At 41.4% G+C, this 26,775-nt stretch overlaps 1 protein-coding gene across 4 annotated transcripts in view; it reads left to right on the forward strand.

Annotated features, from left to right (window-relative positions):
- Nucleotides 1-25,938, forward strand: part of CDC42BPA (CDC42 binding protein kinase alpha) — a 179,124-nt gene extending 153,186 nt beyond the window's left edge. The window contains exons 28-38 of one of the 4 annotated variants that reach the window (XM_031061941.1): nucleotides 898-1,114; nucleotides 1,888-1,950; nucleotides 3,541-4,134; nucleotides 6,626-6,723; nucleotides 8,116-8,200; nucleotides 9,684-9,807; nucleotides 11,129-11,246; nucleotides 17,692-17,877; nucleotides 22,586-22,703; nucleotides 23,901-24,058; nucleotides 25,200-25,938. In XM_031061941.1, coding sequence (XP_030917801.1) covers nucleotides 898-1,114; nucleotides 1,888-1,950; nucleotides 3,541-4,134; nucleotides 6,626-6,723; nucleotides 8,116-8,200; nucleotides 9,684-9,807; nucleotides 11,129-11,246; nucleotides 17,692-17,877; nucleotides 22,586-22,703; nucleotides 23,901-24,058; nucleotides 25,200-25,331 — 1,893 coding nt within the window. In that variant the 3' untranslated portion in view covers nucleotides 25,332-25,938. Of the gene's footprint in view, nucleotides 1-897; nucleotides 1,115-1,887; nucleotides 1,951-3,540; nucleotides 4,135-6,625; nucleotides 6,724-8,115; nucleotides 8,201-9,683; nucleotides 9,808-11,128; nucleotides 11,247-15,164; nucleotides 15,716-17,691; nucleotides 17,878-22,585; nucleotides 22,704-23,900; nucleotides 24,059-25,199 lie in introns of those variants that run through there. The other 3 variants (XM_031061938.1, XM_031061939.1, XM_031061940.1) reach the window with 3 other exon arrangements.
- Nucleotides 25,939-26,775: the final 837 nt, after the last annotated feature.

A 26,775-nucleotide genomic window follows, 5' to 3' on the forward strand; every position in this document is an offset into this window, starting at 1 on the left:
ATTTCTTCTTAGTCATTTGAAATTCTTCTGTTCATCATGATCTTGTACATTTTCATTTCCTCAAGTTGCCCTCTGCTTCTCGATTTAACTCACTGGGTGTTTGCTGAAGTCTTTATTTTTTATACTTTTTTTTTAACGTATGCATTGGATATCTGAAAACTCCCATTCATCAGATAGTCAGTATAGAAATTTAGTGCAAAATGCTCGTCAAAGTTTATGTCTAGTACCTGGTATCAGGATTTTGCCATCACTGGCCTTTTCTAATATTCTTATTTTTGTTAGATACTCTGTTAAAGCTTTCATCTCAGTGAAATCTCCTTGATGTCTTATCAGTTCCACTATCATTTCTTTACTGTGCCTTTGTATTTCAGTCCTTGTTTTTCCAGTTTTTAAATTGTTCACCACTCTGTGCTGAGAGGAGATAAAACCTACAGAAGGGGCTTTCCATTTTATCATTAATAGCTGTATCCTGAAAAGGATCACAGAGCATTCTTTCAATGAAAGCCATTCCTATTGCATTAAAAATTATTAATGAAATCTATAGCTCTTAAAAATACAGAAAACTTTATAAAAATGCTTTTTTTATGAAATTGCTGTGAGAAACAATTGACTGCCTTATTTAGAGCAGACATTCATGAATTATAAAATAAATACAAATGCATTTAAAATAAATCCAACATTTTATCTGTTCTTTAAAATATTCACATCTGGTTTTCTACTGCAGGTTCTTGTTTAAGATAAGAGTGTTTTATATTAACTGAAGAGAAATTTTTACTTCCTTAATTCAGACAACTAATTAAAAGGGCATTTACAGGCATCTGATTCCCTTGTAAAAACGATCACGAGGAAATTATTTATCAGTTATGACTTAAAACTATGTTTTGATTTTTTTTGCAGGTTACAGCCTCCCAGCTCTCTGCATCCAGTAACAAGTGTTCAATCCTGATTCTAGCAGATGGTGAGAATGAAAAAAGCAAGTGGGTGGGCGTGCTGAATGAGTTGCATAGGATCTTGAAGAAGAACAAACTCAAAGACCGCTCAGTCTATGTCCCCAAAGAAGCTTATGACAGCACCTTGCCCCTCATCAAAACAACACAGTCAGCAGCAATCATAGGTATGAAGTTATTTAGAAGAAAGCTCTAAGAAAAATGGGAATGCTAAAAGCATGACTTTTTAGGAAAAAGTCGTGTTAGATGGTTATCTACTGAATAGAGAGTAACAGGTAGTGGTGTTATCCCATATGGAAATGTGTGTGGGCCTAAGAGAAAAGTGCAAGAGAACCCAGCACTTTTGTCAGATCTTTTAAGAGTATTCCCTCTATTCACCCATATTCATAATTATTCACCAATATTTGTAATTATGAATAGTTTTGACTGAGAATTGGATGTTCTTCTTTTGTTACTCTGTAAACATAATTCCCTAACTGGGCGAAATTAGCACTATAGAGTAGGTGTAAATCACTCACTTCAAAATCTGCTGGTGGGACCAGAGAGAAGATGTAAGATCAGAGGTTGAATTTAATAATTTCAAATAGTACTGCATAAAATATGTTAAACTCTGATTATGTAAATTATTTCAATATAATAATATAGTTACTTCAAAGCTGGTGCTAGACTTAGGTTCTCTGAACAGTTTATTAAAAATTATGTTTCTGGCTGTTACTTTAACTAACAGGAGAAACGGGAAAATACTTCTTTTTTGAGAATTTGAGAGATTGGGAGTTTGCCAATTTTTTAAAATACATTAATATATTAGGTTTGGATTTATATACAATTATTTCAATGTATTCTAAAAACTGTCTCTGTTAATGAGAATTATAACTATTGTTTATGAAATTTAAAGTACTTCCAAAGAAAAATAACCTTTTTTTTTTCCTTAATGTCGTAGACCATGAAAGAATAGCCCTGGGGAATGAAGAAGGGTTGTTTGTTGTGCATGTCACCAAAGATGGTAAGAAACTAGGAACTGGTAATAATTTCTCTAGTACTAAATCATCTTTTTCTTATTCAGTATCTTCTTGTTTGATTTTTCATTATTTACTACATTATCAGCTGTACAGCTCCATGAGAGACCAAAAGGTGATCTGTGTGCTCTCTGGTTTGGGTATCCTTTCCAATATCAAGGTTTTGGAATGCAGTTGAAGTTTTTTCCCCCATTTTTCCCCCAACTATCTCAATACTGATTTCAGACCAGGTTGCTCAGGGCTTTATCCAGTTCTGTGTTGAAAATCCCCAAGGACACAGGTTCCATGATTTCTCTGGACTGCCTGTTGCAAGTTACTCTCACGGTGAAACACTTCCTTTTTATATTCAGCAGAAACCTCCTTCATTTGAATTTCCTGCTGTACACCTCAGCAAGAATCATGGCTTAATCCTTTGTGTAACCTCCTCTTTGGTACTGGAAGTAAAAACTTCTGTGCAGTACTGCAAGATGTGCTAACAGATTGCCCAAGTTAATTCAACAAATGACATGTTTAATTGTATGCTTCAGCTCTGAGGCTTTTCCTTGATTCAGTAGTTTTTTGCTATAAACTGGTTTTGAAATGAATGCTGAAATAATGTGCAGTTGTTGTTACTGCATCAGATCTGCTCCTCCCATTTCTGATGAGGAAGAGCCAAAGGTTTATCCAGAATTTGCACATCTGGTGTTATTAAAACACTAGTTTTGATTCTGTATTTTTCATACTGCAGGGAAGCAATAAAGGGGATTTCTTGGGTGTCACTCTTGTGCCGAGGATGACGCAGGAACAGTCAGGAGGCAGGATTGTAGAAAGAGCAAAGAAGGCTTTATTCAAGAGAACCACGTGGTTTTATAGAGTGATATGATAGATTCTATTTGATTGGCTAATTAACAAAAACACCTTCCTCATACACTGTTCTTAAGAAGAACAGAAAGATGATGTAGAAAAACACCACCTGCAGATTGCTTATACTTAACAGGTTACCACATCCTTACAACTCCCTAAAAATTCTCACAAGCCCCTGTGAGAAACGCTTCCCGTTTCTCTCTCTCTGTCCCATGGCATCCACACTTGGGTTTCTTTTCTAGTTCATCTTTACAAATACACGTTATAATCAATTCACACTTCACCATTACTTACTTGAATATGTGGGGGGCTGTGGTGATGTTCACAGGGGTCCCAGGATGAGGGAAGAGCTGAGAATCTTGACTCCATGTTTCAGAAGGCTGATTTATTATGTTATGATATATATTATATGAAAAGAAAATTCTATATTAAGACTATACTAAAAGAAAAGAGAAAGGAGACATCAGAAGGTTAGAAAAGAAAGAAAAGGAATGATAATAAAATCTTGTGACTGACCAGAGAGTTCAAGACAGCTGGACTTTGATTGGCCATTAATGAAAAACAACCACATGAGACCAATCACAGATGCACCTGTTGCATTCCACAGCAGCAGATAATCACTGTTTACATTTTGTTCCTGAGGCCTCTCAGCTTCTCAGGAGAAAAGATCCTAACGAAAGGATTTTTCATAAAACATGTCTGTGACAGGGGGCTTGTTTTGATCTTTCTTTCAGAGATTATCCGTGTTGGTGACAATAAGAAGGTCCATCAGATCGAGCTCATCCCGAGCGAGCAGCTCATCGCCGTAATCTCAGGACGGAACCGCCACGTGCGGCTCTTCCCCATGGCCGCCCTGGATGGAAGGGAGACTGACTTCTATAAGCTGGCAGAGACCAAAGGCTGCCAGGCCATCGTTTCTGGCCACGTGCGCCACGGGGCCCTCACCTGCCTGTGTGTGGCCATGAAAAGGCAGGTGCTCTGTTACGAACTCAATCAGAGCAAGACACGCCACAAAAAGATCAAGGAGATCCAGGTGCAGGGGAACGTCCAGTGGATGTCCATCTTCAGCGACCGTCTCTGTGTAGGCTACCAGTCAGGTTTCCTCAAGTACCCCCTCCATGGGGAGGGCAGCCCGTACAGCCTGCTCCACCCGGACGACCACACGCTCTCATTTATCTCACAGCAGCCAACTGATGCCATCTGTGCAGTCGAGATCTCAACTAAAGAATACCTGCTGTGTTTTAGCAGCGTCGGGGTTTACGTCGACTGCCAGGGCCGAAGATCCAGGCAGCAAGAGTTGATGTGGCCCGCAACTCCATCTTCTTGCTGTGAGTTGTGCTCTCTGTGTGTGTGTGTGTCTGAAGTGATCTCTGCTTGTGTTGATATCCAGGGGAGGTGGAGTTCTGGGCTAATTACCTGACAGGTTAATGGATGCTCTCAGCGCGTCACCATTTTTAATCTGGTCAGAGTGTGTTGGAACCCAGGAAATTCCTCTGGCTGCCCTGGAGGACTCAAGACCCTGACAGGGGGCTCAGAGACCTTGGCATGGAGTCAAAAACACCTGTGCCTTTGATTTTAGCCCTTGGAAAAAACAATTACCAGCCTTATATGAGGATTCACAAGCCACGGAAGTTTAAGTAGAATGATAGTTAGTTTGTTACAAGATAGAAAAGTAGAATTTTGAGTTTTTGGAATGGGGGTTCAGAAGGCAAGATGGAGGGATTTGGACGTGCCTTGTCCTCCTTCTTTCTTCTTCTTGGCCTCCATCTTCTGGGTGATGGTGGCACTTTTGGATTGGTTTAGAGTAGGAACTCACTGTCTAGCATAGCTGATAGGTATTGGGAAATTATTGTAAATGTACACGTAGTTTTTAGTATAAAAGATAACACCACCTCTGAGGCCGTCAGTGTGCCTCAACCCAACCTGCCAGACAGACCTCGGTGGGTCAGAGAAAGAATGTTATAGATAACAGCAAATAAACAACCTTGAGAGCCAGAACAGAAGAATCCTGACTCCTCCTTTGGCTGCTGGGCTGGGAAAAGAGACTCTGACACATCTTGGGGTCATCCTGACCACAGAGACTCCGAGAAGAGGGTTTAATCCTCATTTATGCTAGTTTCAACAATTCTGGCACTGACCTTTACTTGCTGGAACACAAAGAGGAAGCATGAGTCAGGATTTCTAACTCTAAAACAGCCAAAAGCTTCAGGTTCAACAGAGGCTAATGGGAGCTTTATGTATTTGCTGCCACCAAAGCTGGACTGTTGTTATTTAAACTCTTGGAATGTGATTGTACTTTGGTTCCAGCTTTCTTCATGCCGAGAGTCATTAGGATCTGGTAGTTTGATTTGCTTTTCTCTAATAGTATTTGTTCCTACTTACTAGTCTGTTTTGTCTTTTCTTTCTTTATTTGTTCATTCTTTCTTCCTCAGCAGGTTTTGTCAACAACCTTCTTTTTCATCTCCTCTCTCCTTTTTCAAAAAGTCACTGAGTTTCCCTCCTGTCGCTCTCTTCCCTTACAAAATACAATGCATAGGAGGCAATATTAAAAATATATTTCATAACCTTAAGGAAAAATACTGTCATTTTTCAAGATTTTCATTTCCACCAAGGTCTGTTAAGGATTTATTGCACCTTATTTCAATGCTGGGTCTTTATCTCTGTGACAGTTTTAAGGGAAAAAAAACAAACCTGAATGTTTATTTTTTTAAAGTCTTTCTGAATGCAGATAAAGATTAGCCAAATCTGCACTCAGAGTAGGAAGAAGCCCAATTCTGTGCTGATTTTTAGAATAGTCTGCCTTCTCACCTCACTGTGGCAGCAGTCCAGTCACACTGTAAAGAGGAAGAGTATTTCACCTTGTTTGAGTGAAGGCCCTTCTGAGCATAGAGGGAGCAACATTTACAGGGTGTTTGCCAATTCTGGATTTCAGGCAATTTTACACAATTGATTATTACAATGGACTCAGACAATGAATTAATCAAAACAGAAGGTTATGTGATAGATTGAAAAATGTGTATTTTTCACACATAGTTCATCTACACTTGCCATTGTTACTTGTGACAGTTTTTTGCTTGAAGTGATTTGATGATGATAATTTCCAACTCAGAATGGAGGTGTATTTTATAGCAAAAGCTGTTACATTTAAACACAACTTGGATGCTGTTGTTAGTCTTGGCAGACTGTGGCAGTCTTGTTTCCGGCATGGAAATACTGAATTCTCCTTTAGAAGTGGTCCCAGTGAAACAAATTTCATCCTGGGCAAATGTGCCAGAAAAGTAGCAGAAGATTTCTCTTTACAATCCAGAAAATGAGAAGAGAGAATTAAAGTTAAGGAAACATGACTTTTATGACTGTGTCATGGTGCTTAGTTCCAAGTGATGCTCATTTAGTGCATAGTCCAGAGACTCAGAGCTTAGGTTATTCAACTGGCAGTTATTAAATAGAGCAGATTATTTTCCTACCACATCATTTACAATATGTGAGCTCTTATTAAAAATGGGATTTTTAGGAGGGAAAACACCTTTGAAATACATCAGGATTTGGCAGAGTAAACCATAATGTCTGAAAATTCAGAAAGTAGTTAGGTTTTCAGCAAAGTTAAAAGTCATGGAGGTTGTAAGCTTTTGGGTGATGCTGGTTTGCCTTCAGAATAAATTTCTTGGTAATTTTTGAGTTAAAGCATTTTTCAAAGCTTGTTGTTGGATTGTGGAGCACTGGTTTTATTTTCTTAAATAAATATGGTTAAACTGTAAGAAATTGTCTATTTTGGGCCATGTCCAAAAGCAGTTGACACAATGCCTCCTCATTCCCTCCCAGGTTACAATGCACCATACCTCTCTGTGTACAGTGAAAATGCAATTGATGTCTTTGACGTGAACTCCATGGAGTGGATTCAAACTATTCCTCTCAAAAAGGTAACTTCCCATTTCAGTGTGGGCCAAGGAGTATGTCCAGAACCAATCCTGCTCATTAAAACTGCTTGTGGGAACATAATTGAATTAAAAGAAGAGCTACTGCAAAGAAACTCCTGCATTTTTGTTGGAAATAGAAGATAGAAGATGTGTTTTTCATGTGGTTGCACTGTTTTAGATGAATGGTCAATCCTGGAGCATATGGCTATCTTAGATTTACTGATACTGTTGTAATAATGAGAGGAATTAATTGGCATTAATTACATATGGCTTCATTGGGACTGATTGTGAATATTACCAGAGGATGGTGGATGTTAAGATAATTACACAGGCCGTCAAAAATCTATCTCCTGCTGCTCCTGAACATATGGTAGACAGACAGGGTTAGAACATTTTGTTTCAAGCAGTAGAAACACCGACAACAGGATGATGTCAGTTTGGATCTCTTATCAAAAGGAAGATGTTTCTGAAAACTTGACACTTCCTTGGTATTTAGAAGGTGTTTGCTCAGCTGTATTTAGAAAGAAAAGAGAAAAGTCAGTTTTTTTCCTTGTGGTTTAGACTGACTTCAGCTTTGTATCAGGGTCAACACAATTCCTTTACTGACATTTCAATGAGACAGAGCTGCAGGGCATTGCCCCTGTGGTCTTGTATTGGTCATTCAGTCTCTGAATATCAATTTCCCACGTGCCAGATGCAAACCAGGATATTCTGGCCGTGCTGTGAGGATACATAATGCAAAGATCAAAGTGCTCAGCTGTTAACCATCTTGAAGAGAGACCAATCTGGACTTTTATGGGGAAGTTCTTTCTGGTGTCCAAACTTTGAGTTATTAAGCAGTTGGAGCATTTTTTTCCCCTACACAGTAGAATGTGATTTAATACTTTGATTAATATTTGGCTCAAGACTTCCCTTTTAATGGAAGCTACTTTCAGCAAACAAAATTACTACACTTAGGAGTCTCAAAAATAGCAATTTATTATGAAGAGTCTGTTTCTAACACAATTTACAGAGTGTGGAATGCCTCTTTCACTTTTATGTTGGAAATCACAAATACCCGTAGGTTTTAGCAGTCTGTGTGTGCTCTTATCAAGCTGCAGAGCATTATTGTGACATGGTGCTAACACAAAGTAAAAGCTCAGCTTATTGCTTTGTACATCTGATGGAAAAATTAGCTTGATATATGAAGTAGACTTGTAACACAGCTATTCATTTAAATGCTGGGAGGAATGGTGTTAAGCCTGTGTCTTGAAGTGGAATTTTGAGCAACTCCCTCTGTAGTCATTCTCAAAAAAAAGAAGAGTTTAAAATTCTTTTGAACTCTTCTTTGTGGCTTTAGAGACTTGGAATTGTTACTCTTGAGAGTGTTACAAGAACTGTTTTTCCTTGTTTCAGGTACGACCCTTGAATACAGAAGGATCACTAAACCTTTTAGGCCTGGAGACAGTCAGATTAATATATTTCAAAAACAAAATGGCAGGTAAGTAAAGAGAAGCCAATTTTCATCATTCACATTTTTGTTTAGAAAGAGCATTTGTCTGCATCTGTGCATTGCATAAAGGAATCTCTTAAACGTCTGTGTGCTTGTTAACTTGGGAAAAAAGCCAAAGCTTATGGATTCCACAGTGATTGCAATGCTGTCTCTTCTCTGAACTTCTTTTGCCTTTTGAATATTCAATAAAGACTTCAATGAAGACTGGAACTAGAAACTAGAGTGACTGGATGCTCCCTCCAAATGTGGGATCACCTGCCAGAACACTGCCTAGAAAAGCCTGCACAATTAAAAACTTCAGTAGTCATTTTGGCAGCACCAGATTAAAATCAATACTATATTTAACATTTAATACTATATTTAAGAAATGTTTCCCAAGCATTTTAAGGTAATACAATGTATTTGTAACTTATTATTAGGGCCAGTTATGACTGTGTGCCACAATTTTGGCTTCAAAAATCTATTTATGATACAAGTCTTTCTGACTCTTTTTTTTGCTTTTTAGAGCCCCTTTCATAAGCATCCTCCTGAGGAATTTCCTAAAACTTTTGTTTAACCTCTTAGGTGGAGAAGGGACATGGTCTGTTTCAACAACCAAAAGCTATAAATTTTTGTTAACAACTTTCTGAAAACAGTGGAAATAAACACTCTAGGAAAATGTACTGCTGCTGGCACTATCTCAGTGCTTATTTCAATTGCCAGCAAATTAGTATGAAAGGAATGGCAGTGGTGGAGAGGAGAAATATGCTGGAAGTATGTCTAGAGAATTTTCAAGTCTAATAAAGACTGAACATTAGAGTTGATCTTAAGGAAAGAAGAGATTTGAGTTCCATACAAAACTGTTTTGTCAGTGAGCAGTGAGCTTATTAAGTGTCACTTTAGTCTCCATAAATAGAAAACAAGACAGAACAGTTGCAATGTTCATTCAAAGTCACACAGCTGTTGTGTGATAATCACTGATTTCCTTTTCATGTCTTTAATAAAGATCCCTTGGCCAGATGTACACACATGGGAAAAATCTTCCCTTTTCCCACAGCTGCATCAAAATACATTGATGTCCAAACATTTCAAAAGCAGTGTTCCCTTTGGAGCAGGGAATGAATGAAAGAGAATCTTGCATTCAGTTTCCAGACAGTCAGCAGAACAAGACTGTTCTAGTGATTTTCAGTGGGAATTTTGAGACAAGACTCAGATTCCCTTCCTGCCCACCAAAATGTTTATTTCAAAGAACACATCAGTGGTGTTTTGAGAACACAGGTGGTGGCAGCTTGTGTGTGAAGAAGGGTTAAGTCTGTTGCTACATAACAGAGTAGTAGATAGTGGCCAAGGAAACCCATAAACCAAAGAATGTTTGTTCAGGTTTGGTGGGAAAGGGGTGGTGTCCAGCACTAGCAGAGCAGAGGTAGAGTGTTGAAACTCAAATTCCATTAGTAGCTAAGGAACTGCATCCCCATTTTTGTGCTGGTTTCAGAGGGGGATGAGCTGGTGGTGCCTGAGACGTCGGACAACAGCCGGAAGCAGATGGTGCGGAACATCAACAACAAGCGGCGCTACTCCTTCCGCGTGCCCGAGGAGGAGAGGATGCAGCAGAGGAGGTCTGTATTCCACCTGTACTTGTCCTCTGTCCATGCCTGTAGGCCCTGATGGACACTGACTGATGCCAGGGTCGTGCTTCGTTCATTGTGTGGCTTTCTGCGATGGCCATTCAGGTGTTCCTGTCTCTTCTCTGCCTTGTTAATCTCAGTGTTTAACTTGTGTCAATACCGGCTTGGATATGGATTTGCACTGGATGCACCATTAGTTCAGATGAACTGTGTGAAGCAGCTGTAATTTGGAATGCATGCCTCCACATACTGTATGCAGGTGCATAGGTGTGCACATTCCCTGTGTGTATATAAAGCTCTCCAATAAACACTTTGCAAAAGGAGATTACTTTGCTAACTATGCATATGGATCAGTTACTCTTCTTCTGCTTTTCTTTCTGAAGGAGACTTTCCTCTCAGCAGTATTCCAGGATATCTGTTTCTTTGATTTATAGATTTAACTACATAGAGTTTCTATAAAGCTCACAAAACTCACCTCTTCAGGGACATAGGACTGCAGGGTGTACTTCTAATGGGAATGTTTAGCAGGTTACAAATGCTTTCCTAAATGGCAACAAAACCAGGTCTGCACTACTGGCATTGTTCACAGAGGATGTTATTGACCATTTGCTGTCATTCACTAGAAGTGACCTGCTACTGTGCTAAGCCACACTCCAAGAGCTGAGTATTTCACTTTTCTAATTTCCAGCATCTTGCACCATTGGTTGGCTCCCAGTTTGTCTTTCTTTTTGGCTCTAAGGAAAGTAACAACTGTATGCAGTGGAGATAAAATTCCATTTCTTGTTCTTGCCTTTTCTAAGTTGATTGACATTTGATCTCTTTAAATTTATTCTGAGTTCTGAAATGCATCCTTGCCATTTTGAAGAGCTTTTAATTCTGACCACAGACTGAGAAAGGTACTGCAGTATATTATTTTAATTTTATTTTCATATTTTACACTTCATTTTCATCTCCACTTTGTAATATATCACAAGGAAGTTTGGCTTTTACTCATCTTACAGAGCTTTTTATCAGCTCGTTCTGTGAATGTTAGTAACTACTGGGCATGGGCTGTTAAGCTGCAAACAACATTCTTTTATCCTGGCCCCTTGCCCTCTCTTCAAGCTGGAACCTTCTCCACACCAGTACTGACAGCAGGGATTTATCACTGTTAACATGGTCAAATAGAGTCATAGACTCATGGAGTTGTTTAGGTTGGAAAAAACTGGGTAATTTCAGTTTGAAAATAGCTGATCATCAAAGCTGTACATGTTTTATAAATGCCCATCCTGACCTTAAAGGAAATGCCTAAACAAAGTATCTTCTCTTCCAGGGAGATGCTACGTGATCCAGAAATGAGAAATAAGTTAATTTCTAACCCAACTAATTTTAACCACATAGCACATATGGGTCCAGGAGATGGCATACAGATTCTCAAAGACCTCCCAATGGTAAGTACAAAAGGACACATGAGAGTGACTGACTGCTGCAGAGGCTGCAAATAAGTGAGAGAAAAACAAGTGCAATTTTAATGTGTAATCAGTGACATATTTCCTATCAGAAACAGTGTAACAAGGGGAATGGAGTAAAAATGCTCTGCTGTATGTAATGAAATTCAAGCAAGGAGCATGACAAGCATTGAGTAGAGGAGGAGGAGGAGGTGGAATGCCTAATGCCAGGTTGGCCTCACAGTGTTGATGATCATTTTTATGACCCATATGAAGGTGCAAAATTTACATGATTTGTGCTCTTTGTGGGTATGGAAAGAGAAATTCCCTTCTCGGGGAACTGGAGTTCAATTCCTTTTTTCTCCTCCCATCGTTGCCTATTCCTTCACAGCCTGTTTTCCTGTAGCAATTCAGTAATGTGTACTGCTCAAATTTCTTCCCATGCCAAGTGCTATCTTTCCTGTTCTCTCCAAATTAAGTAGTCTCAGTGAAACAGAACTTCTTGCATAAAAACGAACCTCTTAAGTTGAAAAATGGAAAAAGAAAATGTGTTCATTTCCATAAAACCTCATGTAGGAAGTAATCACTTGGAAGTTGCTGAAATCTGTGATGAGCTACAGACTAATTAATACTTGCTCATAAGAAAGTACTGTACTGCTTGCTTCAAGCTACCTTGAGCATCTTTTGTGTCTTTATGTGTTCTGCATTGTTTTCTAAGCACATCCACAATGACACAGATGTGATTCAGAAGATGCTAATTAGCACTGTAAGAAAGATGAGATGTTATGATAAAACCAGATGAAATTTGTTCCAGCATAACACTCAGGCATTAGCACAGAACTGCTGTCTGAAATTATCATTGTTACTGCTTGGAGTTTGTGCAGAAAACAGGAAGTAGACGCTGAAATTGGGATATTTGGATGCTGAAAAGTGCAAAGGAAACAAAAATTAGACTGGAAAATATAGCTCAACATGCAGTTGCACGAGTTTAGGAACCTAATCTCTGGTCTTTGGATACTCATTTTGCCTCACTTTTGAAGGAAGTGGTACTTTTATGTTGCACTTGACTGTAAAGTCTGCACTTTGATTTATTTTAAAGCTTGTATTAGACACACTCTGAGAAGCCTCTCAATAAGAAATATATTTGGTGTAATGAGAAAAAAAACCAGTACTGTATTGTGTGTATTTTTATAAATTATATAATCATTTTTATAAATGAACACATAATGAAGGAACTCTTTCTAGAAAACACATGACAAATCCAAGAGATGTTGGCAGGTATGTTTCTCTTACCTGGATACAGGATTGCATGTGTCTAATGTTAGACAGAGAATGATCATTTGCTTCAGGGCAGGATGTAGATCAGAGCCTTTCTTCATTTCTCCATTTCTGGTAAGTTCTGTAAAATATTTGTGGCTTTTCTCAAGCAGAGAGGATAATCTGGTACCTCTATAGGTAGAGCAGAAGTCATCCTGTGTCACACCATCAGTAATTGAAAGTTCATGGCACTCAAAAGCTGCAAGGACTCTTAGTCAAGCCCCACATCTGACAAGTGTAAAACAAAGAATGATTCTATCTATAGAGGGGGATTTTTTACATCACTTCTTCAACAATGTCATCTCTCCATGGCTTTCAGCTTTGAACCCTTTCTAATTGCACTTGCCTTGTGTTAGCACACAGGTTTCAAGTTAGGACTGGTACTGTGCTATTGCCAATCAATATGATGCTTTGAAAATAATTCATGGGTCACTTCCCACACTTAAAAATGATGAGAAGAATTAGAAAATGTGTACAGTGTACAGTTGATTCCTGCACTTGTTCCACTGCTGCAGCTTCTTTTTAAAAAGTTATTATTAAAACCTCCTTTTTGCAAGTAAGTATCATTCTTAATGCTGGGAGATGTTGCTGCAAGACAAAGCAAATTTGTTGTGTATTTTTCCATCAGTTCCTTGCAATGTCATGTTGTATTTGTATTCTTGACTTAATTGGTACAGAATTGCATCAAGCACGGGACTTGAAAGTGTGTGAATTTGAAAATGTAACTTGAAATTAGGAAATAAATGTTCTGTCAAGAGCAACTTCAGTCCAGGCAGCTTTTTCTTTTCCAGCAGCTTGCTGTAAGGTATTTGCCTGGACTGAGTTTCCATTTAATCCATTCCAGAGTAAGAACTTTGCTTCTCAGGCACAAAAATAGAAGAAAAGGAGTTGTGTGGGCATTTGAGGTTATGTATAGAGTCTAATGTTTTATTGGAAAGAAATTTAGAACCAGAAGAGGGCATGGTAACAAAGAATGTTTCCTTGAGAATCAATACACAAGGTAAAGAATAATCATCCAACCCTGTGTACAGTTCATCTGTATGGTGGTTCCTTTTAAAGGACATGGAATTATTTCACCAGTTTCATTCCCAAAAGGTGAACAACTGGGGGATTTCTGTGCTGCTAAGTGTGTGTCCTGATTTTGCAGCTGGAACATCTCCTTTGTATTTTTTAATAGATTAGTATGGTTCAGAAGAGAAAGTATTTATTATTAACAAACTTTGGGAAAGTTTGCAGCACTTTACTTTGGGAATGCCTGTTCTTGTTTGTGGAAGTGAATGGTAAAATACATTTTTGGGGCTGAGGCTGGGGGTAGCAAGCAGTGCAAGGCTAATAGTCTTCCCAAATTCTCTTCCTCCAGCTATTTTAGGTGGTACAGATTCTTTTTTTATGGGGCATTGGAATGCAGAAAGTGCATGAAAGAGTGGAGTGGGATTTTTCATTTGCAGTTTCTTCTTGTTTATTTGAGCACCTTCAAATTTGGCTGGATCTTCCCATAGACATTTTTCACCCAGCATTGAGCTTTCACAGAAGTCAATATAGTGCTGTATGGGCAAGAGGGTCCTTAGGTAGAAATAGGTTTTAATAGAGAATAGATATTTTAATCTCTGTGTTGAATGAGATTGTCACAAGCTAAATAGCCAGCTCAGCCCAGCTTTTATCTAGCACACATGGGTGAACTTTATAAAGCAAATGACAGTTTTAGGTATATGTATGTATTTATATTTATTCATTAATATACACATACTCACTACGTAGACGCAATGTGAATCAGAAAAGAACTAACCACTTCAGCCCCACTGCCTTTTTAGGGGAAATGCTGAGAACTGAGAGAAGCAGAGTTAGGATTGGTAGGGATGGCCCTTGTTGGGTGGCTGGGCTGTGTCTGTGGGCAGCAGGGGACCTGCACTTGTGCTGCTCTAAGCCTAGCCTGGTGGGTGCAGAGCCTGCTTGCTCTCTGCCCACCACTGTTTTAATGGTGTCTTTTAAAAGACCAGCTGTAGGGAGTTTAATTTGTGTTGTAACTGGAATAAAGGGAGTGTTCAAACCCTTTTGCACTGTTTGTTGTGTGGAATCAGGTGCCTGTTTGTGTACAACATATTTACCTGTTTGTTTGCCCTTGCTGGTGCAGCCACATGGGGGAGAAAGATGCTTTCTCTGTGTGTTGTTTTTCAGTGTTTTCCAGTTTTCTTGGTATGCACCAGACACTCTGGTGTGTTTGTGGGAAGTTGCAGTCTGTTGGCCTGGTCCCACATTGTTCGTTGCATGAACAGACACCCTTGACTTCAGTAGAGCCCTGGAATTTGGGCAGAACCGTGCCCAAGGCTCAGAGGGGGATCAGATTTAGGGGGTTTCAGGCAACTGTAAATTTGCATCCTTCTTTTCTTCATGGTGAGCCCTTATGGTCTGGCTTTGGCACACAAATTTGTGGGCTGCAACACACCAGAAACCAGAAGCTGTTGTTTGCTATTAGCAGAGCAGTAATCAGTACATATTTGTGTTTTATTGCTGTGGATCTGGGTCATTGTCTTGTTTTGTACAATTTGGAATGGTTCCTGTTAGTGTATCCCCAAACTTATTTGTTTACATGTTTTTCTTCCCTAGCAGCCTGTCACCAATTAACCTGGCCGTACAGTCTGGCCTCCCTTCTGCCCTCTTGTCCCCTGAAGCCACTTTATCGTGGATGCTCCTTTGTAGTGAAGATCTGAAATCTGGAACTGCACTTACTGCAGCACAGACCACCTCTCTGTGTACATCAGATGTACAGGATTGATTTTGCTTTCATATTCTGCATGCCTAAGTATTTTTATATACAAAAGCTGGTCTTGACTGCCATTATATTTGAACATTATGCTTCAGTTTGACCTCATTATACATGAGCCATTCTACTTCCATTCTAGATGATGTGTGAAGCTTTGCTTGTTTCAATTGAGAAACTTTTAAAGTAAATGAATACTTATCTATATTTGGTATTCTTTAAAGAAAATGGGAACCCCATGCATGCATCTAATGGTGGAGTCTATGGAGAAAGTTCCATGGAGTATCATTTTTTGAATGTTGCCATATCGTGGCTTTCTCACATTCATGAATGCTGGCTAAATATTTTCATGATCTGCAGCTGGCCTACCCTCTGCTTTTTAGCTTGTGGTTTTAGACACTGCCATATCTCCCTTATTGGCTTTTAGGAATGTAGCTGGCTTTGCTACCAGTTCTGTGCAGAGAACTCAGCAAAGTCTGCTATCCTGGACCATTTTGGAATGGTGGCTTCTTGTACTGATATTTAGATGCTGCTAAAGTTACTAAGAACAATTTAATGTATATTATGTCTTATATGCCATACTGTGGTAATTGATGTTTTGGTTAACAGGCAAAGCCTCATAATAACCATGTGTTCAAAAAAAAACCAAGTTGGATTTTACCAGCTGAAATGAAGAGAACAGTAACAATATGTTTGATATAATATGTATTGGGATGTGACTTAATGTTCTTCCAGACTTTAATACGTTCCACATACAAAATGTAGTGCCTTAGGTTTAGTGGAGGGGTAAGCTATATTTTTACCATATTTTATATTTTAAGTCCTAACATTTCTAATATTACTCAGAAATACCTGTTTTAAGGAGATGAAATCAGTTGGACAAGGGGAAGAGGAACTTAGAAAGGAGCAAAGGTGTTCTGATTTATTGGTATCCATAGGAAACCAGCCCACTGCAGGCTGACTGAGCATGTACAGATGGCACAGGGAGGGAAACCGAGCCTTGAAAATCTCTTCCATTAAATCTGGATTTAGATTACTTTCAATTATATGAGCACTCGTGTCAGCACATTCCATAGAGATGAATTAGAAACTGTTCCTGTTCAATTTGCAGGGTTATTTCTCCCCTCTCCTTCTTTACATCACGCTGTGGGAGCACACTGCTCAGCTGACCTATTACAAACATTTGAATTTCCCAATGTTGTCACACTTTATGTGCTGAGGAAGGGCCTGATCCTCTGCAGGGATGGCAGTGCTGGCTCCCCTTGGCTCTGTCAGGATTGAGCCAGTGTGGAGCAGTGTAGTAAAAACAGGGTGACCCCAACTCTGGGAATGATTGGCATCTGACTCCATTGGTTCAGAAAGCTGAACAATTGCTTTATTAAAACTATATTATATCACATTATACTATACTATATTAAAGAGATGCTATACCACTATACATGCTAATGAAAACTTGTGACTGCCTGAGGCAGCCAGGATGCAGTTTTGAGCCAATTGGCCAAGGAATCAAAACAATCCTCAGCAGAATCCCATTGACAAATCACTTCAGGTAAACAATCTTCATAACACAGTCCACGTGTGCAAAAACAACAGGAGCAGCAAGTAGAGATAAGAATTGTTTTTCTCTTCTTCTCTCTGTGCTTCTCCAGGAAAATTCCTGTGAGAGAGAATTATGTCTCTCTCTGTTCAGGGAATGTGAGTGCCACAGAGCAGGACATGGGCCTTGGTCACCTGTCAGCAGAGAGACTTGTCCCAGTGGTCTGACACTAACCCCTTCACCTTCCCACACAGCCTGTGTCCCCACCCTGCCAAAACACTGTTCCTCCCACTGCTGGAAATACTCTGTGTTTGTTGTACGGGTGATGATTTTAATGGAATCACTAAATTGCATGAATAACAGAAGGAAATCTCTTAACAGTCTCTAACTGCTGTGTATGCTCATCTTTTCTTCTCCCCACACCACCTCACCTGTGTTCACCTTCCTTTGTTTGTGTTATGTCTATTTTAGATTGTAAGCTCCTCAAGGCAGGGAACTGATGCTTCTCAACTGTCTGTAAAGCACCTTTTACAACTGTGGTGCTCTTTGAAATATCAAAAAATAATAAATATTAGAATCGATTCCCAATGAGTTAAAAGTTTTATTTGTTTCTAATGTTTTAGCCAACAGCAAGGGCAGCAGGCCCGTCAGACTCTGTGTCAGGAAGGTGCTCAGAGGACTGGGGGTGGCAGTGTCAGCCCCTGTGTGCTGACAGCCAGCAGGGTTTGCTGTCTGCTGTCCCTGCTCCGTGTCTCACTGCTCTTGTGGAACTGCTGGTGCCGGTGTAACCTGTACAACCATCCTTCATTGCTTTCTCTCTCTGTTGTCTTTGATAGCAGCGTTCCCCTTATCAATTCCCTCATCATCACTCCCGTCTGATCTCCTCTCCGAGCAACTTTGAGCACATCTACCACATGACTGTTAATTCAGCTGAAAAATTCCTCTCTTACGATTCCATACACCCTGCATTTTCCCCGCCTCCACGCTCTGTCCTCGCTACTCCAGACTTTGTCACTCTGAGGGTATGAATGGCTGAGTCAGGTGTTCACTCTACTAACACTGTGTGGTTTTCCTTTTGCCTGGCTATTAACGTGGGAGAAAACCCCTTGTAAGCTGTTCCTTCAGCCCTCCGTTTCCTTTTGTCCAGGACAATTTACTTTTCTGCTATCAGCTGGGGTCTTCCCACAGCTCTGACAAGAAACAGGCACTTCATGGCCTTAGGAAAAAAAAAAAAAGAAGAGTTTGGGGCTGAACCTTTTGCTATGAGAATAAAATTTTTAAGCAGCAGGAAGGATGTGGGAATTTTGAATGAGAAGTTCTCTGTTCCCCAGTGTTTATCCTCCAGCAGTCAGAGTGCTGCACACCAGGGTGAATTAGGAAGAAGTTCTGGATCTGTCTGTGTTGGACCAAGTTTTCAGGCTGTTTGTTTATGATGAATTCATGTGGAATGGGAGAATTTGTGCACCGTGCTGGACGCAGATGGAAAGGGACAGACACAACTAGTGCCTCAAGCAGTTTCGAGGTTAAAGTAAATAAGTTAAATTAGAACATGTAGAAACAGGATACAAATTAAAGATGGTGACGACTTGCTGATGTAGATCCTCTTAACCCTGGTAGTTTTAGAAAGAAACTGAGGTAGGATGCTGTTCTTTAGGCATCCTTCCTGTTCCAGTGTAGATTGGAGGGATGGAAGTGGTCTTCCCTTTTTTTCTGGGATTGTGCATCCAGGTCTGCCTACCTGGGGTTTTCTGTGTCCTGTCGAAATCCAAACCAGAGTGAAGCAGGCACACAGGTACCTGCAGTGCATCACAGCTGTGGGGCCTGCAGCTCTGCCTGGGACAGATAAATCAGGAATAACCTGTAGGTTATGTGTGTGATGCTGTTGTTTGCTCAGGATTTGTGTGGGTCCAGGCCAAGCCCATTGCTGTCATGGGAGCATTGCTCTTGGTTTCTGGCAAACCTTCACTGCCAGGCTGCTTCCAGTGCCTCTGGGCTGCCCTGCTGGAGCCCTGTCACTGGGAAGGTTTTGGAAACATACCTGCATCCAACACTAGACTGAATTTAAAAATGCAGGGGGAAAATAAATCTTCTCCTTATGGCTCCAAAACCAATTTGCACAGCTGAGCCTTGACTGGTTTCATGCATGGTCATGTGTCACTGCTGTGAGTCCCAGTTGTCACAGCCATTAATACACGAGAGGAATGCTCTGTTGAAATGCAAAAAAAAAAAAATACTGTTAAGTTGAATTGAAAGCTGTTTCTCTCCTAGAGGGTCATTATAGAGTCACTGAAGCTGTATTTCAGTTCTGGTGGTGACAGGGTTGTTTCAATCCAACTGTGCTATAAAATTGTCTGTGTTTAACATGCAGTGATGTGTCACCGGACTGTGACCCTCCCTCTACCTTCCCTTTCTCATGTGAGTAGTCTCCCTGGGATCAGTAAGGAATGACCCCTGGTGCTTTAGGCAGTAACTCTCAATTTTTTCTTTAGGAGCACCCTTCATCCTAATGTTGCAGCCTCCTAGCATAAACTGGAGGGGAAAAAAGTGAAGTGGGCAACCTGGAGTGTCAAGATCCTGCCTTGTTAGCTCCTTAGAGCACTAGAGGTTTAGTCTTGTGTGAGGAGAAGTGTTTGTCGGCTTTGGGGCATGAGGGTAGAAGTGCTGGAAGCTGTATGGAATGCCAGGCTGTGAGTTTGGTTTCATGTCTGTCCATCCTCCCTTTGTGTTTGGAGATGTTAGTGTAAGAAGGGTGCCATGGTCCCAGGTAGAATTGGATATTGGAACCAGGGCAGTGTGGAATCCATAGGGGAGTTGAAAAATGACTTGTTAGAGCCTGTCATGTTATTTTATGGGAGAGTTGAAAGCTGAGTTTTATAGTGTGATGAACAGAGCACTTTAGAACAAAAACAAACCCCAGAACAAGACCAAGCAGCACAATGGACAGAGGAACAGAAGCAGTTACTGTGGGTGCTGTACCTGTCCAGTCAGAGCCTGTCCCTCATCCCAGTGCTGGAGAAGGCACCTGGAGCAGGAGCAGAGTCTCTGCAACCCTGGCAGTGATTGCACTCACAGCTCCACTCTACAGCTGGAATGGGATGCACCCAAATAATCTCTCACCCTGTTTCACAGTGATTCACTGTGCTCAGCAGCAGCTTCTCCGCTGCTGCTTTTCCCCCCACTTCTTTCATCTTTCTCCATTTGGTCCAGCAGTGGGGATGAATTTTCCTGCTAGGATTTGAATTGTTGCTCGAAATGAGGGGTTTTTGTCTCTCTAAAGCAAGCTCAGGTTTCCTTTTGTTTTCTGTGTTTTTAACCTGCTGCGTTGTGCTGCTTTATGACTACCGCTAATAACCGGCGTTCATTTTCCTTTGAATCCCCTTCCTGCATCATGTGCACACCACTTCCAGGAGGTTTGGTCCAAAATGCCAGCAGCCCTGGCATGTGCTTATTTTATTTTTAGAACAAAGAACGATGAAAGATTTGCTTTGTGGAGAGACTTCCTACAAGGAATTACATGGACGTTGCAAACTGAGGGCACGAAAAATTATCATCTTTAGAGCACAGTGTTAAACAAATGAGTCTTTTTTTGTGCACCCACCCATTCCCTCCTTCCCCTGGTGCCTGTATGTTGCCTGCTCAGTCACTGTGAAGGAGGTTAATCACCTCATCATTAAACAGAATTGTTCTCTTTGCAAAATGAACCTCTGTAGGTTTACACCAGCCTAGCAGCCCCAGTGTACTAACCGCAGTGCACACGTGCTAAAGCCAGTGCTGCACTTGGCTTTCCTTTCTTTCTCAAAACACAGCAGTAACTCATCCCTCAGCCCCTCAGTTCCTTTGTGTATGGTCAGGGGAACGAGCCTCCATGGTTTAGGTACAGCCAGGATGCTCAAACTCTGCATCTCAGTTTGTCACGTGGGGAAAATGCAGCAGCTCAATATTTTGTACCACAAAGTAGGTTGGTTATTGACATTAAAAAACAAAAAAAGGAGGGAAGCTAAGCAAGAGACAGCAATAGTATCCCACAAATAATTTAAGAGACTGTTTCAAGCCTTTAGTTATAAATCCTCATGGTGCAGCAGTGGAAGAAGGGAGAAGTAAAAAGGGCTTTTTCATTGGTAAGGCCTCTGATTCTGTTTTGCTGGTGTTTGTGAGAGATCTGGGAACAGATGAGAGATTTTTAATTCTAATTTGCTGCACATTAAAAATCAGCCATTTCTGGCACCCTGGAAGAATGAAAAGCCAAGGGTTGCCTGTAAGATCAAAGGGGCCTGTCAGAGCAATGATTCCAAGGATCATTGCAACACTGGATTTGGCAGCAGGTTGGTAAAATTTATCTGATGAGGTCTGACCTGTATAAAATCTGTTCCTTACAAAACCTCAATTTAATTACCCATTTTAAAATACAGATAGAGACATGGGTAGTACCAAGGTTCTCTGAGAATATATCCTTGTGGGGTAGAATCTTTGTTCTGATCTGAAATTTTCATTAACATCCTAGTTTAAAGAAGCACTGCACTTGCAACTATTGTTTTATATATGGCTACTTCTTCTCAGTGTGAGGATGGGGAAATAATAAAATATAAATAGGAAGAAACAAACAGTTATTGCAGAGGAGGGGCTGTAGAGGGTAAAGGAAGTAATTATTAGAGCTACCTGCATTTCTTTCACATTGTGCATCTATGAAGGTTCCCTGAACCTTGTACCAGTTAATGGTATTGGCTTAATAGTTAATATTAGCTTAACTTAATGGTATTGGCTTAATAATCACACTCTGTTGATGAGGTCTCATATTTAGCCTGAAATGACACACATGGGCAAGGAAGCCAGCTCATACACAGAGAGAGGGGCTAAATAATCTGAGAGGTCTTTTCCCTTAAGGTCCAGCTGTAGGTTAACAGAAGCAGAAATAAAATCTCCCAGAACTCACTTCAAAGTGAGTTCTTTCACCTTCTTTTAAAGACAGCTTATGTTTGGGGAACTGCCATATCCAAGTAGGGAAGTTGTGATTTATCTCCTCAGTAAAGCACCACTGCAGTCCAGTAACTGATTAGTTTAGAAAACCACACTGAAACTCTCAGGATTCAAAACAGGAGCAATAATTAAAATATGTAGAAAAACAGTGGCATGTGCTCTGGTCCTCCTCTTTGTGCAGGCTGGAAACAGGAGCCTCCTTCTCACTTTGGCTCAACTAGTATACGTTTGGAGAGATGCTGTTAACACCTTTGGAATTTCATAAGTAATTGCCATACAGATTGATCCACTATCTATTAATAACCCTGCAAGCATTAGGGATTAACCTGGATATTGTATCAACTTATACAATCATGGCACAGACGATGGCATCAAAGAGAAATTGTAATGAGATCCTTGGAAGCTTGTGTTCAGAAAGAAGGCCTTATGCAGTGTGACTTGAATATATCTACAGCAGCTTAATTAGGCTTGCAAGCCGTCCTTTCAGGGAAATTCTGGAATTATTCCATGTGTTCTTTCAGTTGCCTGCATATGTCCATGTAATTCAGCACTTGACTGCCGCGTTGCGTGTGCTGCCAGTCTCTGCACTAAACTGCAGAATATTACTTTGCAATTTTTGCTGACTTGCTGCCCAGATACTCAGCTCTGGTAAGGTCGGGGGTTTCCCGTGTTTTGGGGCCTTACAAGACAGAACTGCAAGGTTGAGGCAGCAGTGGATAAGGATAAGTGACCATGGTGTGTGTGTGTGCATTTCAGAACCTGCGGCCCCAGGAGAGCCGGACGGTGTTCAGCGGCTCCGTCAGCATCCCGTCGATCACCAAATCCCGCACGGAGCCGGGACGCTCCATGAGCGCCAGCAGCGGCTTGGCAGCACGTAAGCAAACAGAGCTCTCTTCTTCTGGGGGCTGGGCACAAGTGGTGCAGGGAAAGGGCTGCCTGCAGTTCCTTCTGTCCATGCTGGATGAGGATTTTCCCAAGTGATGGCTGAGTGTGTTGCTGCCAAGGGCAGGGCATTTTAGTCTTGCTTTCAAAGCTGTGTTGCTGCCAAGGCTAGCAGGGCATTTTAGTCTTGCTTTCAAAGGAGCACGTGAATAAGCAGGTAGTGCTTTTGAGAGTCCCACACTTGTAATTTGTCAGTGTTTTTTTTAATTGATGTTCGAATTCAAATTACATTCTTAGCCCTGGGACTGCTTTGCTTCTGCTCAAGTGTTTTAAATCAGTGACAAATTGTTCACAAGCTCCATTGTGGTGGTGTTTGCAGGGGTCCTAGGACAAAGGAAGAGATAAGAATCTTGACTCCATGTTTCAGAAGGCTGATTTATTATTTGATGATATGTACTATATTAAAAGAAAATGATATATTAAAACTATACTAAAGAATAGAAGAAAGGATTTCATCAGAAGGCTTGAAAGGAATAGAAAGGAATGATAATAAAATCTTGTGACTGGCCAGAGAGTCCGAGACAGCTGGACTGTGATTGGCCATTAATTAAAAACCACCACATGAGACCAATCAAAGATGTACCCGTTGCTTTCCACAGCAGCAGGTAATTATTGTTTACATTTCATTTCTGAGGCCTCTCAGCTTCTCAGGAGAAAAAATCCTAGCAAAAGGATTTTTCATAAAATACGTCTGTGACAGTATAGGTTGGATATTAGGAAAAAATTTTCCACTGAAAGAATAGTAAAGTGTACTGGAATGCTCTTCCCAGGGAAGTGGTAGATTCACCATCTCTGGATGTGTTTAAAAAAAGACTGGACATGGCAAAGGTTGGACTTGGATGATCTCAGAGGTCTCTTCCAACGACAGTACAGGTTGGATATTAGGAAAAAATTTTCCACTGAAAGAATAGTAAAGTGTACTGGAATGCTCTTCCCAGGGAAGTGCTAGATTCATCATCTCTGGATGTGTTTAAAAAAAGACTGGACATGGCACTTGGTGCTATAGTCTAGTTGAGGTGTTAGGGCAAAGGTTGGACTTGGATGATCTCGGAGGTCTCTTCCAACCTCATCATTATTCTGTGATTCTGTGATTCTGTGTCTGTAGCTCAGTTTGATCCCTGTGTTGCAGGATCGTCAGCGCAGAACGGCAGCGCTTTGCGCAGGGAATTCTCGGGAGGGAGCTATGGAGCAAAGCGCCAGCCCATGGCATCGCCCTCGGACGGGTCCCTGTCCTCAGGGGGGCTGGACCAGGGCAGTGATGCTCCCACAAGGGACTATGAGCGAGAGGTGAGTGGCTGCAGCAGGAGGAGAAACCTTACAGGTGTGGATAAAGGTGAGGCACTTCAATCCTCTCATGGGGTTGGCTACAAGCTTGGGAGTTGTTGACAGTGGAGAGATGGATTTCCTGTGTTTCAAGCTACAAAAGGCTGTGGTCAAAGTGTCAGCTCTGGTGCTGGTATTTAAGATGCAGAAAAAGCTCTCTGTGTTCCTTAGCTGGAGATGTGTGGATAGCAAGGCTCCCCCAAACTCAGGCCCAGTAGAGTAACAGCTTGATCGTGCCATATCACAGCTTGAAGTGCTGATATTCCTTTTGGCCTTTATGTGCAAAGATTCATAAGCTATCTTAGCAACCACTTCACAGGAGACACTTTGTACTCAGAAGTTAACAAGGCAATTTAAGAATGATAATTTCGTTTAGAACAGGAAATTGATTTAATTATTTCTATTCTGTGCAGTCAAGACTATCATTATGATAGGGCTGAAATCCTGCTCAGTGCTAAACTCAGTCCCTCCAGCCAAAATTGTTTTCCATAGGAGGGTTCAATCTGAAACTGGCCTACAAAACTTCCCCAACCCATTTTCTTACCAAGGAGTGTGAAAATAAGAGACCACACAGGCTTTTCATGATACTGGATATATCCTGCCAGTGGAAGCTGAAAGGCAGCTGTCAGCCCAAATTCAGGCTCAGAGTTGCATTCTCCTGTGCTCTGGAAGATCCAAGTAACTCGATAGGATGTTTGAACTGATACCCTGGGGCTGACATAGAACGGGGAGCTGTGATGAAGCCACAAAGATTTCTCATTTTAGTGCAAGAGCATCTTGATCATAATCTGTGAAAATGCAGGAGCTGTTGTAGCTTCACACTCTGCTGGCCAAGCAGCCCTTGGCGGCACACAGACTGCCAGAATCCCCCTGGTGCTGTGTCCTTATGTCAGTATCACTTATGCCTGCTGAAAGCAAGAGTGACCTGACCATTTAATCTCTGTCTCCTTGGAAATTGTGAGCAAAAAGGATCCCTCAGTATTTTTGGACACAAACAAAATCCGCAGAGGCCTTTGAATCCAGCTACTATTGCTGGGACACTCTGTGACCCCCAGAGTTGCTGTCCTGTAACTTACTGGTGTTCCTGTGTGTCTCTGGGCTGCAGGACTCTGACTCTCCAAGGCACTCGACGGCATCGAACAGCTCCAACCTCAGCAGCCCTCCCAGCCCCGTTTCTCCTCACAAGACCAAGAGCCTCTCCCTGGAGAGCTCTGACCACGTGAGTTGGGACTCATGAACTGCTTCAGCATTCAGATTTGGCATCACATCAGCTTGCTGTCCCCATGGCTGTCCCCTTCACTTGCTCCAGTTCTCACCTTCATCCTCCTAACCCTCCCCATTCCCTGTCGGAAAAGGATCTGGGAGTGGGGTACAGAGGAAGGTAAAAGCTGGTCGCCTTCAGCACCACTCAGCATTGCCTCACCCCCCCAGATCTGACAGCAGCAAGTGAGCAAAGCTAGGGTGTTGGTAAATATCAGATGCTGTAGATTTGTATTAGTATTGGTTTCATTTTTGTGGTTACAGCTGCTTCATTTTTAAAGACATATTTATCCCACTCCCCTTCCATTCCCAAAGGGTAGCATAAGTAGACCAGACCAGTGTCAACAAGAGAAAATTCAGAGGGATTTTGTTTTCATACAATAGCTCATTGTACTGTACAAAAGTAGCACAGAGACCCTTTCCCCACCATGGGGAATGATCAGTATGTCAGAGGCACATAAAAGCTTTCAGCCACCACGTTTGAATGTCAATCTGATTGTCGCCAGCAAATCCTTATTGATTAAAATGATGCATATTTTACTACAGTACAGAGTTTAAATAAATACGCAGATGTTAGAGTAAAATACGTATGTATATATTCAAAGAAAAAAAGCATTGTGTATGCAGCAGAAGATGGATGCTTATTTAAGAGAGCCTTTAATTTAAGATTTGTGTTGTCCCTGTTTTGATGCTCGGTGATTTACAGACTCGGAGGCCTGGCTAAAACCTCCGGCAGGACAGAGATTCCGTGTGCTCGCGGCACTGCCCCGCAGTGCTCTCACTACACTTCTCTCCTTCTGGCCTTCAGTAGCAGAACTGAAGCTGTAATTCCTGTTTTCCTCACAGTCCCCATCCTTTTCAGAAACTACAGCAGTTGGCAGCAAGGCCCTGTCCCAGCAGCCAGCCACAGGCTGCCCTGGCTCCATACATGCCACCTGTGAGCTGGAGCCTTGCAGCAGCTACAGGAGAGGTCCTTCAGGCAGCAAGGGAGTTCAGTGCAGCTGGATTCTGCAGGAAAACTGTTCCCCTGGGTCAGCCTTTCAGCAGGTTTAACTCAGAAGGGAGCAGTCTTCCACACCTCCTTGACCATCCCTAAGCAGCAAACTCTTACAGTCATTACCAAATACTGGTTGCTAATACACATCAGCCAAACGAGTGCCCTTAGCCCAAAGCCGGCCCTGGCTGGCTTTGCTGTCACTGTAGCAACAAAGAACCTTGAAGACTGACCTCACACTGTTCACACTGTGGTAGTCAGAGACGCCTGGTGACCCACAACTGCTGCACTGGCAAGGTTGGTTTTCCTCTGCCCCCTACCTGTGCTGTGGGTTTGTGCAATTTGCAGTTTGTTTCTATGTGCTCACCTGCTGTTTGGTTCCAAAAGCTGGGCAGGTGGGAGGGCAGGAAGTATTGCAGTGGAAGGC

This window comes from Geospiza fortis, unplaced genomic scaffold (assembly GCF_000277835.1).
Source record: "Geospiza fortis unplaced genomic scaffold, GeoFor_1.0 scaffold88, whole genome shotgun sequence".
NCBI lineage: Eukaryota > Metazoa > Chordata > Aves > Passeriformes > Thraupidae > Geospiza > Geospiza fortis.